This window comes from Bombus flavifrons, chromosome 6, assembly GCF_040668555.2.
Source record: "Bombus flavifrons isolate JBK064 chromosome 6, iyBomFlav1_principal, whole genome shotgun sequence".
Taxonomy (NCBI): Eukaryota; Metazoa; Arthropoda; class Insecta; order Hymenoptera; family Apidae; genus Bombus; species Bombus flavifrons.
The window spans coordinates 12,038,054-12,055,115 of NC_138447.1; the positions used below are offsets into that span (position 1 = coordinate 12,038,054).

Consider the following 17,062-nt stretch of genomic DNA (forward strand, 5'->3'; position numbering starts at 1 on the left):
CTGGAAACTACAATTTGCGGACAGCATTGATTTTCCGTTACCATTTGAAGAAAACTGCTGCAGAATCGCATCGAATGCTTGTCGAAGCTTACGGCGAGCATGCTCATGGTAAATCACAGTGCTTTGAGTGGTTTAAAAAATTCAGAAGTGGCAATTTTGACGCGAGGAACGAAGAACGTGGAAGACCACCGAAAAAGACCACCGAGCTGTTAAAACCTGGCGAAACCGTTAATACTGAGCGCTACCGACAACAAACGATCGATTTGAATCAAGCTTTGCGTGAAAATCGACCAGAATATCAAAAAAGGCAACACAAAGTAATTTTGCTTCGTGATAATGCACCATCACATACAGCAAAACCGGTCAAGGAAACGATCGAAGCGTTCAGTTGGGAAATACTTTCGCACGCGGTTTACTCACTAGACTTGGCTCCGTCCGATTACTATTTATTTGCATCGATGGGACACGCACTTTCTGACCAGCACTTCACTTCTTACGAAAATGTACGAAAATGGCTCGATGACTGGTTTGCCTTAAAAGAGCGACAGTTTTTTTGGCGTGGCATCCACCAATTGCCAGACAGGTGGGAAAAATGTATAGCTAGCGATGGGCAATACTTCGAATAAAATATTTTTAATCATTTTCATACAATAAACGTGTATTTTCTATACATTCCGGTTTCATATTTACATACCTGGTAGATCGGCACTCGACATACTCATCATTTATTTTATTCTATTTATTCGTCTTCCATGCTCATATCGCGTTACGCATTTTCTATACCAATCCGATAATGCCAAATATTCCGCCGTAATAAGATGTATATAATACGAAATCTTAAATTATCATAAGGTACACAACAATAATAGAATCACGGTAATTTCTTTTTATTGTTATATGTTTTAAAAGAACAAAGAACATAACGTATACAATTATATTATTTTTTTACTTCCTTATATAGAGATATGTTTCCATACAAAAATATCCAACATAGCAAGAATAATAATTTGGCTTCGTATAGCAGAATTTTGTATTGTATAAACATAATTATGAATTTTTAGAAGCGTGACACCTTAGAGATATCTACCCTAACAGCACCATCTACTTCGAATAGAAGATACTTCGGCGATATTTTCGGTGGCACTTGCGTTTTTGGTGATAATTCCAATCTGTAGTTTCGCAGCAAACTAGCTATACACGCCTTCGTCTGTAACATAGCTATTTTTATACCAACGCATATTCTTGGACCCTTGCCGAAAGAAAGGAATGTCATTTTTTCTATAGTTTGCTTTCTCTCTTCGTTGAATCGTTCCGGATCGAAAACTTCTGGATCGCGCCAATACTTTGGATCGTTATGTAGTGCGTGAATGGGTATGATTATGTGCGCACCAGGTTTCGCGCGATAGGTCAATCCATCTGACCCTTGTAACTCGAACTCCTCTGTGCATATTTTACGCATGAAACCTAGAGCAGCGTGACATCTTTGAGATTGAAACATGCGAGCCTACAGTTGTGACTGTATATGTGATTGTAATGATACAAACATTACTTAAGTGGCTGCTTCCGCCACTGATATCCCTTGTACGTACTGTGTTGTTTTTCTCTGAATTGTGCTTTATTATGTTTGACGCAGTGGCCTTTTTCGAGTAATGAACTTTATGAAAGCTCCGCTAAGTAACGCTCAGATTTGTAATTTATTCTTCTTCCGCAGTGATACATCCTGAAATAGTGAGTAAGAGAGAGAAGAAGTGTTCCTCTGTCCTAGGCTAATGGCTAGGCTCTACGAATCCTGTTAAGTTTTCACGCTAACTGCACGAAACTATCGAAAAACTGTTTTGTTTCCCGAGAAACTTGAACTCTATTCCGTTTCGAGGTACAGCACGCGTAATATACGAAAGATAAGTAATGAAACAATACGTCCACAAGAATTTTCATACTTGATAGGCAACTTTCAGAAAGCAAACTTTTTATTTAATCGCGAGAAACTATACGAAGCAATATGTAGCATTGATCGCGTTTATTTTCACAGAAATTTAATCTGTTAACCAGACGAAACGAGTTAGCTGGTTACTCAAATTGCCCATTCCGTGTTTGAGTCTCTCTTTCCTCCCATTATTTATATGTCGTTTCATTTGGTCATAAATAATTTAAATGATCGCGGTAGGTCCAGAAGGGGCAGGACGGTTAGGTTCCCAACAATGGGCACACTCTAATAGATGTTTACTATCGCTTATCATTCTACGCTCTGTTTCAATGCCGTTGTTTTATCACACAGTATGCGAATCACAAGATCAGCTAGGTCGTAGCGATTAATTATGTATCACACCACTATCATAGTACGATGTATGTATGAGCACAGCATATCCTATTTAAACGATTTAAAACTCAATTGAAATTGATGAATCTGTAATTCCGCAATTTACCAATTGACGGTGTAATAAAGTAACGAAACACTCAGAATCTCTTATTTCTTTGTCTGTAAAAGTTGTCACTTTCCGGAATGTGAAATTGCTATATCTTATATTTGGTAATTTGCCTGAGTCTCCTTCAGGCGACGCAAAGGATTAAAAACAATTCGGATTAAGAAACGACTCAGTCAACAGGCTAATAGATCGCACATAAGTTACGAGAAAACTAATACGATATACGTAGAAAATATAGAATGTGTATGTGGACATACGTCCGTATATATTTGATACATTTGAATATATTTGACTGACCTAACAATATAAGACAGGGGAAACCACACCGGAAACTCGTTCGAGTCCCTTCGTTCTGAAGCACAGGATATATATCAGCTCTCGACACACTCTCACAAATTCTATATATCGTATACTTTTTAATGTTTCACGTTCATACATCTTTCATGCTAATATCACACTCAAAATTTGCTCTACTTCTGTATGAATTCGATAATATCAAATTCCCACCGCTAGTGAGAATGCATATAATTGCAAATAGCAATTTATTATAAAATGTACAAAAATAATATCGTTACGATTATTTTATTTTGTAATTTACCCATTAAAAGAAGAAATAATGTAGTGACTAATACATTACGTAGAAAATTACAATATATATGTACTTCTTTATATAACACATAAAAATGTTTTATATAAAAATAGTCAACACAACAAAAATAATAATTTGACTTTACGTAGTACAATTTTGTATTTTCTAAATATTAATACATGCATTGAAAAGTGCAACGATAACTTTAAAGCTTCGTGATATATACCCAAATACCACCACTTACTTCCGGCAGAAGATAATTCGGCAATATTTTCAATGGGACTTGCGTTCTTGGTGATAATTCCAATTTGTAATTTCTTAACAAATTAGCCAAACAAGCCTTCATCTGTAGCATAGCCATTCTCATTCCAACGCAGATTCTTGGACCCTCGCCGAAAGGAATGAATGTCATTTTTTCTATAGTTTGCTTTCTCTCTTCGTTGAATCGTTCCGGATCATAAACTTCTGGATCGATCCAATACTTTGGATCAGACTGCAGTCCCCCAACGGGTATGATTATATTCACCCCAGGTGTCGCACGATAGGTTAATCCATCTGAGCCTTGTAGCTCGAACTTCTCTGTGCATATTTTATGCATGAAACCTGCAACCATGTGACATCTTTGAGATTCGCTAATCACTTGATTCATATACGTCATCTCCTTCAATGCTTCGTACGTAAAACCTCCGTGTTTTTCGATCTTAGACATCACTTCGTTTCTCAGCTTTTCTTGAATATCTGGATGAACGGCCAAGTCATATCCAATGTAATTTAAGGTAACACTGGACGTCTCGGTTCCATCAAGGAAGAAGGAAAGTGCATGGGCCGCTATTACATCTTCGTCTACTTTCTCCCCCATTTTTTCCATGTCGATCATTAGTTGAAGGAAATCATTCCTGTATATCGGCTCCCTTCGTCTGATTTCTAAATTTTCTGCAACAACTTTTCTAAAGAATTGGTCTAATCGTTTGGGAAGTAATTTGAGCTTCAACAAACGACCAATAGCGGGAAAGTATTGCCAGATAAAATTTGATAGTGATGCGGTTAACGCGTCTCCAGTAAGCTGATCGAAGGCACTGGGAGTTGTTTCATCTTCGAAACAGTGACCTTCGATGCCTAAACCAGCGTTTGCTACAACTTCACCAGTGAATCTTAAGAATAACGGTTTCAATTCGACTTCGTACTTGTTCTTCGTTTCTAGTCGTCTGTTCAAGAAATCTTCGAATTTCTTACAAACCCCGTTGACAGCTACGAAAAGAACCTTCAATCTAGCGTTAGAAAACGCGTAGGTTAGACGTTTTCTTCCGTTCAGCCATTCGTTTCCAGTGCAAAAAAACGGATTTTTAGCAAAAAGAGGATCCGCATTTGGGTCGATTTTGATTGCATTTTCGTGGAAGCTCGAGAAATTACTTTGCAGCACGGATTTTACTAAATTAGGCTCTCGAAGAATTAGCGATGGCGTTGTTCCGTTGTATATTCCGACCATGCTGTAATCTTTGTGCTCGTCGTATATTTTTTGGATAAATTGGCCAAAGTGTATTTTTTTCATCAATACGGGTAACATGTGGCCGAGGATTGGAACACATCCTTTGGCAGTTGGAATTCCATATCTCTTCCAATGGTTGTATCTCAAATAGAAATAAAAGCACAATAGTAAGAACAGTCCTGTGAGGAGCGTGAAAAATGCAGACACCATCTTCTACCGCAATGTTGTCAGAGCACTATTCCGAATTACAACTACTCGAACAGTCTCGGAAGCACAATGTGGAATGATCGGCGTATTGCAGTGGAATCCAGCTCAAGCTCTCATGGTTGAATCGTTTCCTCCCACTCTACTTGCTATCGTGCGAGTGTTTACGATCAAAGTACACGGTTATTGTCTGTCTTAAAAATGTAAAATAATATTGCATTTCATGCCTTTACCTATATCTCTGTTATGTTTGTGTTATTTAATGATAACGTGCGAGGAAACACAGAAAGGCAATATGTATATATATATATATATATATATATATATATATATATATATATACATACTCGCACGATAGCTAGTAGAGTGGGAGGAAACGATATAACATGAACTTATAACATGATAGTTATAAGTGTATCATTTCAATGTCACATAGGTGTCATTGACAGAAACGGAGCTGTAAACGTTGTATCAAAATAATGCTCGTACCCTAAACGTTTGTATTATCTTCTGTCAATATCGCGTGCTAATGTAAGTAATTAATAGTTACATAGAGTGAACTAAACTTACTTACTAATATTTAATGTTAAAATATTAATATTTAATAATAAGGATATTAATAATAATATCCTAAATAATTAGGATATTAATAATAATATCCTAAATAAATGAGCTTTAAGCAATCTATAGATAAATAGCTTAATACTTGTTTATGGAAGTTAAATATGTGATTCCAATTGGAAGAAAAATAGATTTAACCTTGACAGATTAGCTATAAGCACATCGAATCACACACTAGAAGAAAAATCTAATTATTCTAAATTATATTCGCCTCGAAATCACTGAACCTATATACAAAAAATCTGTATATATATATTTAGCAATTCTGCGATAAAGTATGTTGTTAATCCCCGTGGTTGATAGAACATTGCGATCGTTCAGGGTTTGTTATATTTTTCACATGGTATGTTGACTAAGTAAGAACTAGCTATCTAGCTCGAAGAACCACCCACTAATGTGGAAAATGATTACTGGGACGATTGCTAGGAACAAAGGATAATAAGTAAACTATCGAAGACGAGATCTAATTCGAGACAACAGGCATTTATTGGCAAGGACAAGTGGCGACTACGAGTGTTGACTCGGAGGAGGACAACTAGGAATTAAATAAGGTAAAATTTGAAAATATAATTTATTATCAAGTAAACAAAGATAGCAGGGCTAGGCACCTGCCATTAAAAGTAGTAACAGTGAAGCCATACAATAACTTCAAAGCTTAGAGATATATACCCAAATTCCATCATCTACTTCGGATAACATATGGTTTGCCGACATTTTCAACGGGATGTGGGTTTTTGGTGATAATTCCAATTTGTAATTTCTTAACAAATTAGCCAAACAAGCCTTCATCTGTAGCATAGCCATTCTCATTCCAACACAAATTAGTGGCCCCTCACCGAAAGCAAGTAATGTCATTGTTTCTATTGTTTGCTTTCTCTCTTCGTTGAATCGTTCCGGATCGAAAACTTCTGGATCGCGCCAATACTTTGGATCGTTATGTAGTGCGTGAACGGGTATGATTATGTGCGCACCGGGTTTCGCGCGGTAAGTCAATCCATCTGACCCTTGTAACTCGAACTCCTCTGTGCATATTTTACGCATGAAACCTAGAGCAGCGTGACATCTTTGAGATTCGCAAATTACTTGGTTCATGTACGTCATCTCCTTCAACGCCTCGTACGTCAAACCGCCGTGCTTCTCCATCGTAGATATCACTTCGTTCCTCGCCTTTTCTTGAATCTCTGGACGAGCAACCAAGTCATACCCAACGTAACTTAAAGTAAGACTGGACGTCTCGGTTCCATTAAGGTAGAGGGAAAATGCATGAGCCGTTATAACCTCTTCGTCGAGTTTCTCCCCTGTTTTTCCCATGTCGATCATTAATTGAAGGAAGTCATTCCTGTATATCGACCCCCTTCGTCTGATTTCTAAATTTTCTGTAACAACTTTTCTAAAAAATTGGTCTAATTGTTTTGGAACTAATTTGAGCTTCAAGGGACGACCAATAGCGGGAAAGTATTGCCAGACTAAAGTTGTTAGTGATACCCCTAACGTGTTCCCAGTAAGCTGATCGAAGGCACTGGGAGTTGTTTCATCTTCGAAACAGTGACCTTCGATGCCTAAACCAGCGTTCGCTACAACTTCACCAGTGTATCTTAAAAATAACGATTTCAATTCGACTTCGTACTTGTTCTTCGTTTCTAGTTGTCTGTTCAAGAAATCTTCGAATTCCTTACACACGCCGTTAACAGCTACCAAAATAACCTTCAATCTGACATTAGTAAACGCGTAGGTTAGACGTTTTCTTCCGTTCAGCCATGCGTCTCCAGTGGAGAAAAACGGATCATTAGCTGAAAGGGGATCCATATTTGGGTCGACTTTGAATGCATTTTCGTGGAAGCTCGAGAAATTACTTTGCAGCACGGACTTTACTAAATTAGGCTCTCGAAGAATTAGCGATGGCATTGTTCCGTTGTATATTCCGGCCATGCTGTAATCTTTGTGCTCGTTGTATACTTTTCGAATAAATTCGACAAAATGTATTCTTTTCATTGCTACGGGTAACAACTGGCCCAGGATTGGAACATATCCTTTGGCAGTTGGAATTCCATTTCTCTTCCAATGGTTGTATTTCAAATAGAAATAAAAGCACAATAGCAAGAACAGTCCTGTGAGGAGCGTGAAAAATGCAGAAGTCATCTTTCACCACGTACGGAAACAATGTTGTTAAAGCACTATTACGAATCAGCACATCTCTAACAGTCTCGAAAGCACAATGTAGAATGATCGATCTATTACTAAGCAATGAGACTTTCTTAAGCAAATGGGTAGCTCGTGTACCAAATGCGTTCCTCCCACTTTGCTTGTTACGATGCATGTTATATACATGTATGCGATCAGATTTGTCGATTAATGTTGGCTATCTCAAAAACTTATGTGAAAGATACATTATTTGTGTTTATCTATTACTGAATTATTTGTTTTATAGTTTATCGAGAAATGGAATAATACATTACAACGATACATGTATATGTAGTTGATTTTTCGTAGATATAGGCCATATGGTACTGATAAGAATATCACGTAAGCGCAAGCACGCGGAACGAAATAGTATTGCAAATCTGCATTGTCTTCTCCGAATACCGCGAGGTTATTGAAAAATTACTGCTATTTAATATGAAAATGTTTCTCAATTGAATAACTTTTTTAATCCGCCGATAAATAGCTTAATGCCTTTTTGTGAAACTCGAATTGTTTTGTGGAAGACACGAAAGTAAAGGACACAACTAATTACATCGAATTATATATTTTCCAAAATCACGGATGCTTTATTTAAAAAATCTATGAATACGCCTAACAGTTTTGTAACACAGCGTTTCGAGAATAAAACCTCTACTGATACAGCCTTGAAACATGCGAGCCTACAGTTGTGACTGTATATGTGACTGTAATGATACAAACATTACTTAAGTGGCTCCTTCCGCCACTGATATCCCTTGTACGTACTATGTTGTTTTTCTCTGAATTGTGCTTTATTATGTTTGACGCAGTGGCCTTTTTCGAGTAATGAACTTTATGAAAGCTCCGCTAAGTAACGCTCAGATTTGTAATTTATTCTTCTTCCGCAGTGATACATCCTGAAATAGTGAGTAAGAGAGAGAAGAAGTGTCCCTCTGTCCTAGGCTAATGGCTAGGCTCTACGAATCCTGTTAAGTTTTCACGCTAACAGCACGAAACTATCGAAAAACTGTTTTGTTTCCCGAGAAACTTGAACTCTATTCCGTTTCGAGGTACAGCACGCGTAATATACGAAAGATAAGTAATGAAACAATACGTCCACAAGAATTTTCATATTTGATAGGCAACTTTCAGAAAGCAAACTTTTTATTTAATCGCGAGAAACTATACGAAGCATTGGTGGCGTTTATTTTCATAGAAATTTAATCTGTTAACCAGACGAAACGAGTTAGCTGGTTACTCAAATTGCCTATTCCGTGTTTGAGTCTCTCTTTCCTCCCATTATTTATATGTCGTTTCATTTGGTCATAAATAATTTAAATGATCGCGGTAGGTCCAGAAGGGGCAGGACGGTTAGGTTCCCAACAATGGGCACACTCTAATAGATGTTTACTATCGCTTATCATTCTACGCTCTGTTTCAATGCCGTTGTTTTATCACACAGTATGCGAATCACAAGATCAGCTAGGTCGTAGCGATTAATCATGTATCCCACCACTGTCATAGTACGATGTATGTATGAGCACAGCATATCCTATTTAAAATGATTTAAAACTCAATTGAAATTGATGAATCTGTAATTTACCAATTGACGGTGTAATAAAGTAACGAAACACTCAGAATCTCTTATTTCTTTGTCTGTAAAAGTTGTCACTTTCTGGAATGTGAAATTGCTATATCTTATATTTGGTAATTTGCCTGAGTCTCCTTCAGGCGACGCAAAGGATTAAAAACAATTCGGATTAAGAAACGACTCAGTCAACAGGCTAATAGATCGCACATAAGTTACGAGAAAACTAATACGATATACGTAGAAAATATAGAATGTGTATGTGGACATACGTCCGTATATATTTGATACATTTGAATATATTTGACTGACCTAACAATATAAGACAGGGGAAACCACACCGGAAACTCGTTCGAGTCCCTTCGTTCTGAAGCACAGGATATATATCAGCTCTCGACACACTCTCATAAATTCTATATATCGTATACTTTTTAATGTTTCACGTTCATACATCTTCCATGCTAATGTCACACTCAAAATTTGCTCTACTTCTGTATGAATTCAATAATATCAAATTCCCACCGCTAGTGAGAATGCATATAATTGTAAATAGCAATTTATTATAAAATGTACAAAAATAACATCGTTACGATTATTTTATTTTGTAATTTACCCATTAAAAGAAGAAATAATGTAGTGACTAATACATTACGTAGAAAATTACAATATATATGTACTTCTTTATATAACACATAAAAATGTTTTACATAAAAATAGTCAACACAACAAAAATAATAATTTGACTTTACGTAGTACAATTTTGTATTCTCTAAATATTAATACATGCATTGAAAAGTGCAACGATAACTTTAAAGCTTGGTGATATATACCCAAATACCACCACTTACTTCCGGCAGAAGATAATTCGGCAATATTTTCAATGGGACTTGCGTTCTTGGTGATAATTCCAATTTGTAATTTCTTAACAAATTAGCCAAACAAGCCTTCATCTGTAGCATAGCCATTCTCATTCCAACGCAGATTCTTGGACCCTCGCCGAAAGGAATGAATGTCATTTTTTCTATAGTTTGCTTTCTCTCTTCGTTGAATCGTTCCGGATCATAAACTTCTGGATCGATCCAATACTCTGGATCAGACTGCAGTCCCCCAACGGGTATGATTATATTCTCCCCAGGTTTCGCACGATAGGTTAATCCATCTGAGCCTTGTAGCTCAAACTCCACTGTGCATAATTTATGCATGAAACCTGCAACCATGTGACATCTTTGAGATTCGCTAATCACTTGATTCATATACGTCATCTCCTTCAATGCTTCGTACGTAAAACCTCCGTGTTTTTCGATCTTAGACATCACTTCGTTTCTCAGCTTTTCTTGAATATCTGGATAAACGGCCAAGTCATATCCAATGTAACTTAAGGTAACACTGGATGTCTCGGTTCCATCAAGGAAGAAGGAAAGTGCATTCGCCACTATTACTTCTTCGTCGACTTTCTCCCCTATTTTTTGCATGTCGATCATTAGTTGAAGGAAATCATTCCTGTATATCGGCTCCCTTCGTCTGATTTCTAAATTTTCTGCAACAACTTTTCTAAAGAATTGGTCTAATCGTTTGGGAAGTAAGTTGAGCTTCAACAAACGACCAATAGCGGGAAAGTATTCCCAGATTAAATTTGATAGTGATGTGGTTAATGCGTCTCCAGTAAGCTGATCGAAGGCACTGGGAGTTGTTTCATCTTCGAAACAGTGACCTTCGATGCCTAATCCAGCGTTTGCTACAACTTCACCAGTGAATCTTAAGAATAACGGTTTCAATTCGACTTCGTACTTGTTCTTCGTTTCTAGTCGTCTGTTCAAGAAATCTTCTAATTTCTTACAAACCCCGTTGACAGCTACGAAAAGAACCTTCAATCTAGCGCTAGAAAACGCGTAGGTTAGACGTTTTCTTCCGTTCAGCCATGCGTCTCCAGTGCAAAAAAACGGATGTTTAGCCAAAAGAGGATCCGCATTTGGGTCGATTTTGATTGCATTTTCGTGGAAGCTCGAGAAATTACTTTGCAGCACGGACTTTACTAAATGAGGCTCTCGAAGAATTAGCGATGGCGTTGTTCCGTTGTATATTCCGACCATGCTGTAATCTTTGTGCTCGTCGTATATGTTTTGGATAAATTGGCCAAATTGTAATTTTTTCATCAATACGGGTAACATGTGGCCGAGGATTGGAACACATCCTTTGGCAGTTGGAATTCCATTTCTCTTCCAATGGTTGTATTTCAAATAGAAATAAAAGCACAATAGCAAGAACAGTCCTGTGATGAGCGTGAAAAATGCAGACACCATCTTCTACCGCAATGTTGTCAGAGCACTATTCCGAATTACAACTACTCGAACAGTCTCGGAAGCACAATGAGGAATGATTGGTGTATTGCAGTGGAATCCAGCTCAAGCTCTCATGGTTGAATCGTTTCCTCCCACTCTACTTGCTATCGTGCGAGTGTTTACGATCAAAGTACACGGTTATTGTCTGTCTTAAAAATGTAAAATAATATTATATTTCATACCTTTACCTACATCTCTGTTATGTTTGTGTTATTTAATGATAACGTGCGAGGAAACACAGAAAGGCAATATGTATATATATATATATATATATATATATACTCGCACGATAGCAAGTAGAGTGGGAGGAAACGATTCAACCATGAGAGCTTGAGCTGGATTTCACATGTAGATAACATGATAGTTATAAGTCTATCATTTCAATGTCACATAGGTGTCATTGACAGAAACGGAGCTGTAAACGTTGTATCAAAATAATGCTCGTACCCTAAACGTTTGTATTATCTTCTGTCAATATCGCGTGCTAATGTAAGTAATTAATAGTTACATAGAGTGAACTAAACTTACTTACTAATATTTAATATTAAAATATTTCCTAAATAAATGAGCTTTAAGCAATCTATAGATAAATAGCTTAATACTTGTTTATGGAAGTTAAATATATGATTCCAATTGGAAGAAAAATAGATTTAACCTTGACAGATTAGCTATAAGCACACCGAATCACACACTAGAAGAAAAATCTAATTATTCTAAATTATATTCGCCTCGAAATCACTGAACCTATATACAAAAAATCTGTATATATATATTTACCAATTCTGCGATAAAGTATGTTGTTAATCCCCGTGGTTGATAGAACATTGCGATCGTTCAGGGTTTGTTATATTTTTCACATGGTATGTTGACTAAGTAAGAACTAGCTATATAGCTCGAAGAACCACCCACTAATGTGGAAAATGATTACTGGGACGATTGCTAAGAACAAAGGATAATAAGTAAACTATCGAAGACGAGATCTAATTCGAGACAACAGGCATTTATTGGCAAGGACAAGTGGCGACTACGAGTGTTGACTCGGAGGAGGACAACTAGGAATTAAATAAGGTAAAATTTGAAAATATAATTTATTATCAAGTAAACAAAGATAGCAGGGCTAGGCACCTGCCATTAAAAGTAGTAACAGTGAAGCCATACAATAACTTCAAAGCTTGCTGATATATACCCAAATACCACCACTTACTTCCGACAGAAAATGATTCGGCGATATTTTCAATGGGACTTGCGTTCTTGGTGATAATTCCAATTTGTAATTTCTTAACAAATTAGCCAAACAAGCCTTCATCTGTAGCAGAGCCATTCTCATTCCAACGCAGATTCTTGGACCCTCGCCGAAAGGAAGGAATGTCATTTTTTCTATAGTTTGCTTTCTCTCTTCGTTGAATCGTTCCGGATCAAAAACTTCTGGATCGATCCAATACTTTGGATCACACTGCAGTCCCCCAACGGGTATGATTATATTCACCCCAGGTTTCGCACGATAGGTTAATCCATCTGAGCCTTGTAGCTCGAACTCCTCTGTGCATATTTTATGCATGAAACCTGCAACCATGTGACATCTTTGAGATTCGCTAATCACTTGATTCATATACGTCATCTCCTTCAATGCTTCGTACGTAAAACCTCCGTGTTTTTCGATCTTAGACATCACTTCGTTTCTCAGCTTTTCTTGAATATCTGGATGAACGGCCAAGTCATATCCAATGTAATTTAAGGTAACACTGGACGTCTCGGTTCCATCAAGGAAGAAGGAAAGTGCATGGGCCGCTATTACATCTTCGTCGACTTTCTCCCCTATTTCTTCCATGTCGATCATTAGTTGAAGGAAATCATTCCTGTATATCGGCTCCCTTCGTCTGATTTCTAAATTTTCTGCAACAACTTTTCTAAAGAATTGGTCTAATCGTTTGGGAAGTAATTTGAGCTTCAACAAACGACCAATAGCGGGAAAGTATTGCCAGATAAAATTTGATAGTGATGTGGTTAACGCGTCTCCAGTAAGCTGATCGAAGGCACTGGGAGTTGTTTCATCTTCGAAACAGTGACCTTCGATGCCTAAACCAGCGTTTGCTACAACTTCACCAGTGAATCTTAAGAATAACGGTTTCAATTCGACTTCGTACTTGTTCTTCGTTTCTAGTCGTCTGTTCAAGAAATCTTCGAATTTCTTACAAACCCCGTCGACAGCTACGAAAAGAACCTTCAATCTAGCGCTAGAAAACGCGTAGGTTAGACGTTTTCTTCCGTTCAGCCATGCGTCTCCAGTGCAAAAAAACGGATTTTTAGCCGAAAGAGGATCCGCATTTGGGTCGATTTTGAATGCATTTTCGTGGAAGCTCGAGAAATTACTTTGCAGCACGGTTTTTACTAAATTAGGCTCTCGAAGAATTAGCGTTGGCATTATACCGCTGTATATTCCGACCATGCTGTAATCTTTGTGCTCGTCGTATATTTTTTGGATAAATTGGCCAAAGTGTATTTTTTTCATCAATACGGGTAACATGTGGCCGAGGATTGGAACACATCCTTTGGCAGTTGGAATTCCATATCTCTTCCAATGGTTGTATCTCAAATAGAAATAAAAGCACAATAGTAAGAACAGTCCTGTGAGGAGCGTGAAAAATGCAGACACCATCTTCTACCGCAATGTTGTCAGAGCACTATTCCGAATTACAACTACTCGAACAGTCTCGGAAGCACAATGTGGAATGATCGGCGTATTGCAGTGGAATCCAGCTCAAGCTCTCATGGTTGAATCGTTTCCTCCCACTCTACGTGCTATCGTGCGAGTGTTTAAGATCAAAGTATACGGTTATTGTCTGTCTTAAAAATGTAAAATAATATTGTATTTCATGCCTTTACCTATATCTCTGTTATGTTTGTGTTATTTAATGATAACGTGCGAGGAAACACAGAAAGGCAATATGTATGTATATATATATATATATATATATATATATATATATATATATATATATATATATATATATATATATATATACTCGCACGATAGCAAGTAGAGTGGGAGGAAACGATTCAACCATGAGAGCTTGAGCTGTATTCCACATGTAGATAACATGATAGTTGTAAGTCTATCATTTCAATGTCACATAGGTGTCATTGACAGAAACGGAGCTGTAAACGTTGTATCAAAATAATGCTCGTACCCTAAACGTTTGTATTATCTTCTGTCAATATCGCGTGCTAACGTAAGTAATTAATAGTTACATAGAGTGAGCTAAACTTTCTTACTAATATTTAATATTAAAATATTTCCTAAATAAATGAGCTTTAAGCAATCTATAGATAAATAGCTTAATACTTGTTTATGGAAGTTAAATATATGATTCCAATTGGAAGAAAAATAGATTTAACCTTGACAGATTAGCTATAAGCACACCGAATCACACACTAGAAGAAAAATCTAATTATTCTAAATTATATTCGCCTCGAAATCACTGAACCTATATACAAAAAATCTGTATATATATATTTACCAATTCTGCGATAAAGTATGTTGTTAATCCCCGTGGTTGATAGAACATTGCGATCGTTCAGGGTTTGTTATATTTTTCACATGGTATGTTGACTAAGTAAGAACTAGCTATCTAGCTCGAAGAACCACCCACTAATGTGGAAAATGATTACTGGGACGATTGCTAAGAACAAAGGATAATAAGTAAACTATCGAAGACGAGATCTAATTCGAGACAACAGGCATTTATTGGCAAGGACAAGTGGCGACTACGAGTGTTGACTCGGAGGAGGACAACTAGGAATTAAATAAGGTAAAATTTGAAAATATAATTTATTATCAAGTAAACAAAGATAGCAGGGCTAGGCACCTGCCATTAAAAGTAGTAACAGTGAAGCCATACAATAACTTCAAAGCTTAGAGATATATACCCAAATTCCATCATCTACTTCGGATAACATATGGTTTGCCGACATTTTCAACGGGATGTGGGTTTTTGGTGATAATTCCAATTTGTAATTTCTTAACAAATTAGCCAAACAAGCCTTCATCTGTAGCATAGCCATTCTCATTCCAACGCAGATTCTTGGACCCTCGCCGAAAGGAAGGAATGTCATTTTTTCTATTGTTTGCTTTCTCTCTTCGTTGAATCGTTCCGGATCGAAAACTTCTGGATCAGCCCAATATGTAGGATCAGAGTGCAATCCATGAACTGATATGAATATCCCGGTGCCAGGTTTTGCGCGATAGGTCAACCCATCTGATCCTTGCAATTCGAACTCTTCTGTGCACACTTTATACATGAAGCATACAGCTGCGTGACATCTTTGAGATTCGCTGATCACTTGATTCATATACGTCATGTCTTTCAATGCCTCGTACGTCAAACCTCCGTGTTTCGCAATCGTAGATATCACTTCGTTTCTCAACTTATCTTGAATGTCTGGATGAACAGCCAAGTCGTATCCAACGTAACGTAAGGTAATGCTGGATGTTTCGACTCCGTCAACGAAGAAAGAAACTGCATGAGCCGCTACAACCTCTTCATCGATATGCTCCCCTGTCTTTTCCATGTCGATCATTAATTGCAGGAAATCATTTCTAGGTATTGGTTCGTTTCTTCTGACATCCAGATTTTTTGTGACGATGCTCCTAAAGAATTGGTCCACTTGTTTAGGCAGGAATTTGATCTTCAAGAAGCGATTGATAGATGGAAGGTAAGATCTGATTATAGGTAATAATGATTCCGCTAACATATTTCCAAAAAGTTGATCGAAGGCATTTGCATTTCGTGCATCTTCAAAGCAGTGGCCTTCGATGCCAAAACCAGCGTTCGCCACAACTTCACCAGTGAATTTTAAGAATAACGATTTTAGTTCGACTTCGTACTTGTTGTTCTTCCCTAGCTGTTTGTTCAGGTAATTTTCGAATTTCTTGCACACTCCGGTGACAGCTGTGAAAAGGATCTTCAATCTAACATTGGAAAACGCGTAGGTTAGTCGTTTCCTTCCGTTCGACCATACGTCTCCGTAACAGAAAAACGGATTTTTGGATAAAAGAGGATCTGCATCCGGATCGATTTTCAACCCATTTTCGTGGAAGCTCGTGAAATTATTTTGCAGCACGGTTTTCACTACATTAGGGTCTCGAACAAGTAACATTGGCGTTATTCCTTTGTACATACCGACCATGCTATGATCTTTGTACTCTTCGTATGCTTTTTGAATAAATTCGGCAAAATTCATTCTTCCCGTCATTAGGGGTAACAGGTGGCCCAGGATTGGAATACATCCCTTGACAGTTGGAATTCCATTTCTCTTCCAATGGTTGTGTATCAAATACAAATAGAAGCACAATAGCAAGAAAGCTCCAACGAGGAGCGTAAAAAATGGATAAGTCATCTTTTGTCAGCGGAAACGATATTGTTAAAACACTATTCCGAGTCACAATTACTCTTGAACTCGCGGTTGCACAGTGTACAATGATAAGCATAGTAGAGAGCAATCCATCTTAAACTCTCGTACTTGGTGCGTTTCCCCTACTTCGTTTGCTATAGTGTGTATTATATTCAGTCGAACTCCTGATTTCTTATCGTTTGCTTTAAAAACAAAATATATCGACTGGTAATGCGTTCTATAATGCATTTATCTATTTGT

At 37.3% G+C, this 17,062-nt stretch overlaps 7 protein-coding genes across 7 annotated transcripts in view; 1 reads left to right on the forward strand and 6 right to left on the reverse strand.

Annotated features, from left to right (window-relative positions):
- Positions 1-17,062, forward strand: part of LOC138180829 (protein Fe65 homolog) — a 157,520-nt gene that overhangs the window by 14,712 nt on the left and 125,746 nt on the right. The gene's annotated exons all lie outside the window — the stretch shown is intronic.
- On the reverse strand, positions 1,058-1,498 carry LOC138181306 (probable cytochrome P450 28d2). The gene has a single exon (XM_069116052.1). The coding sequence runs from the start codon at positions 1,496-1,498 to the stop codon at positions 1,058-1,060; it is 441 nt and encodes a 146-aa protein (XP_068972153.1).
- On the reverse strand, positions 2,990-4,814 carry LOC138180680 (cytochrome P450 9e2-like). Its single transcript, XM_069114746.1, has one exon. It carries the CDS (start codon positions 4,706-4,708, stop codon positions 3,218-3,220), a length of 1,491 nt encoding a protein of 496 aa, XP_068970847.1. The 5' UTR covers positions 4,709-4,814; the 3' UTR covers positions 2,990-3,217.
- Positions 5,881-7,918, reverse strand: LOC138180765 (cytochrome P450 9e2-like). Its single transcript, XM_069114906.1, has one exon. The coding sequence runs from the start codon at positions 7,460-7,462 to the stop codon at positions 5,972-5,974; it is 1,491 nt and encodes a 496-aa protein (XP_068971007.1). The 5' UTR covers positions 7,463-7,918; the 3' UTR covers positions 5,881-5,971.
- Positions 9,650-11,438, reverse strand: LOC138180769 (cytochrome P450 9e2-like). Its single transcript, XM_069114913.1, has one exon. The coding sequence runs from the start codon at positions 11,369-11,371 to the stop codon at positions 9,881-9,883; it is 1,491 nt and encodes a 496-aa protein (XP_068971014.1). The 5' UTR covers positions 11,372-11,438; the 3' UTR covers positions 9,650-9,880.
- On the reverse strand, positions 12,550-14,161 carry LOC138180716 (cytochrome P450 9e2-like). Its single transcript, XM_069114804.1, has one exon. The coding sequence runs from the start codon at positions 14,064-14,066 to the stop codon at positions 12,576-12,578; it is 1,491 nt and encodes a 496-aa protein (XP_068970905.1). The 5' UTR covers positions 14,067-14,161; the 3' UTR covers positions 12,550-12,575.
- On the reverse strand, positions 15,226-16,902 carry LOC138180826 (cytochrome P450 9e2-like). The gene has a single exon (XM_069115060.1). It carries the CDS (start codon positions 16,805-16,807, stop codon positions 15,317-15,319), a length of 1,491 nt encoding a protein of 496 aa, XP_068971161.1. The 5' UTR covers positions 16,808-16,902; the 3' UTR covers positions 15,226-15,316.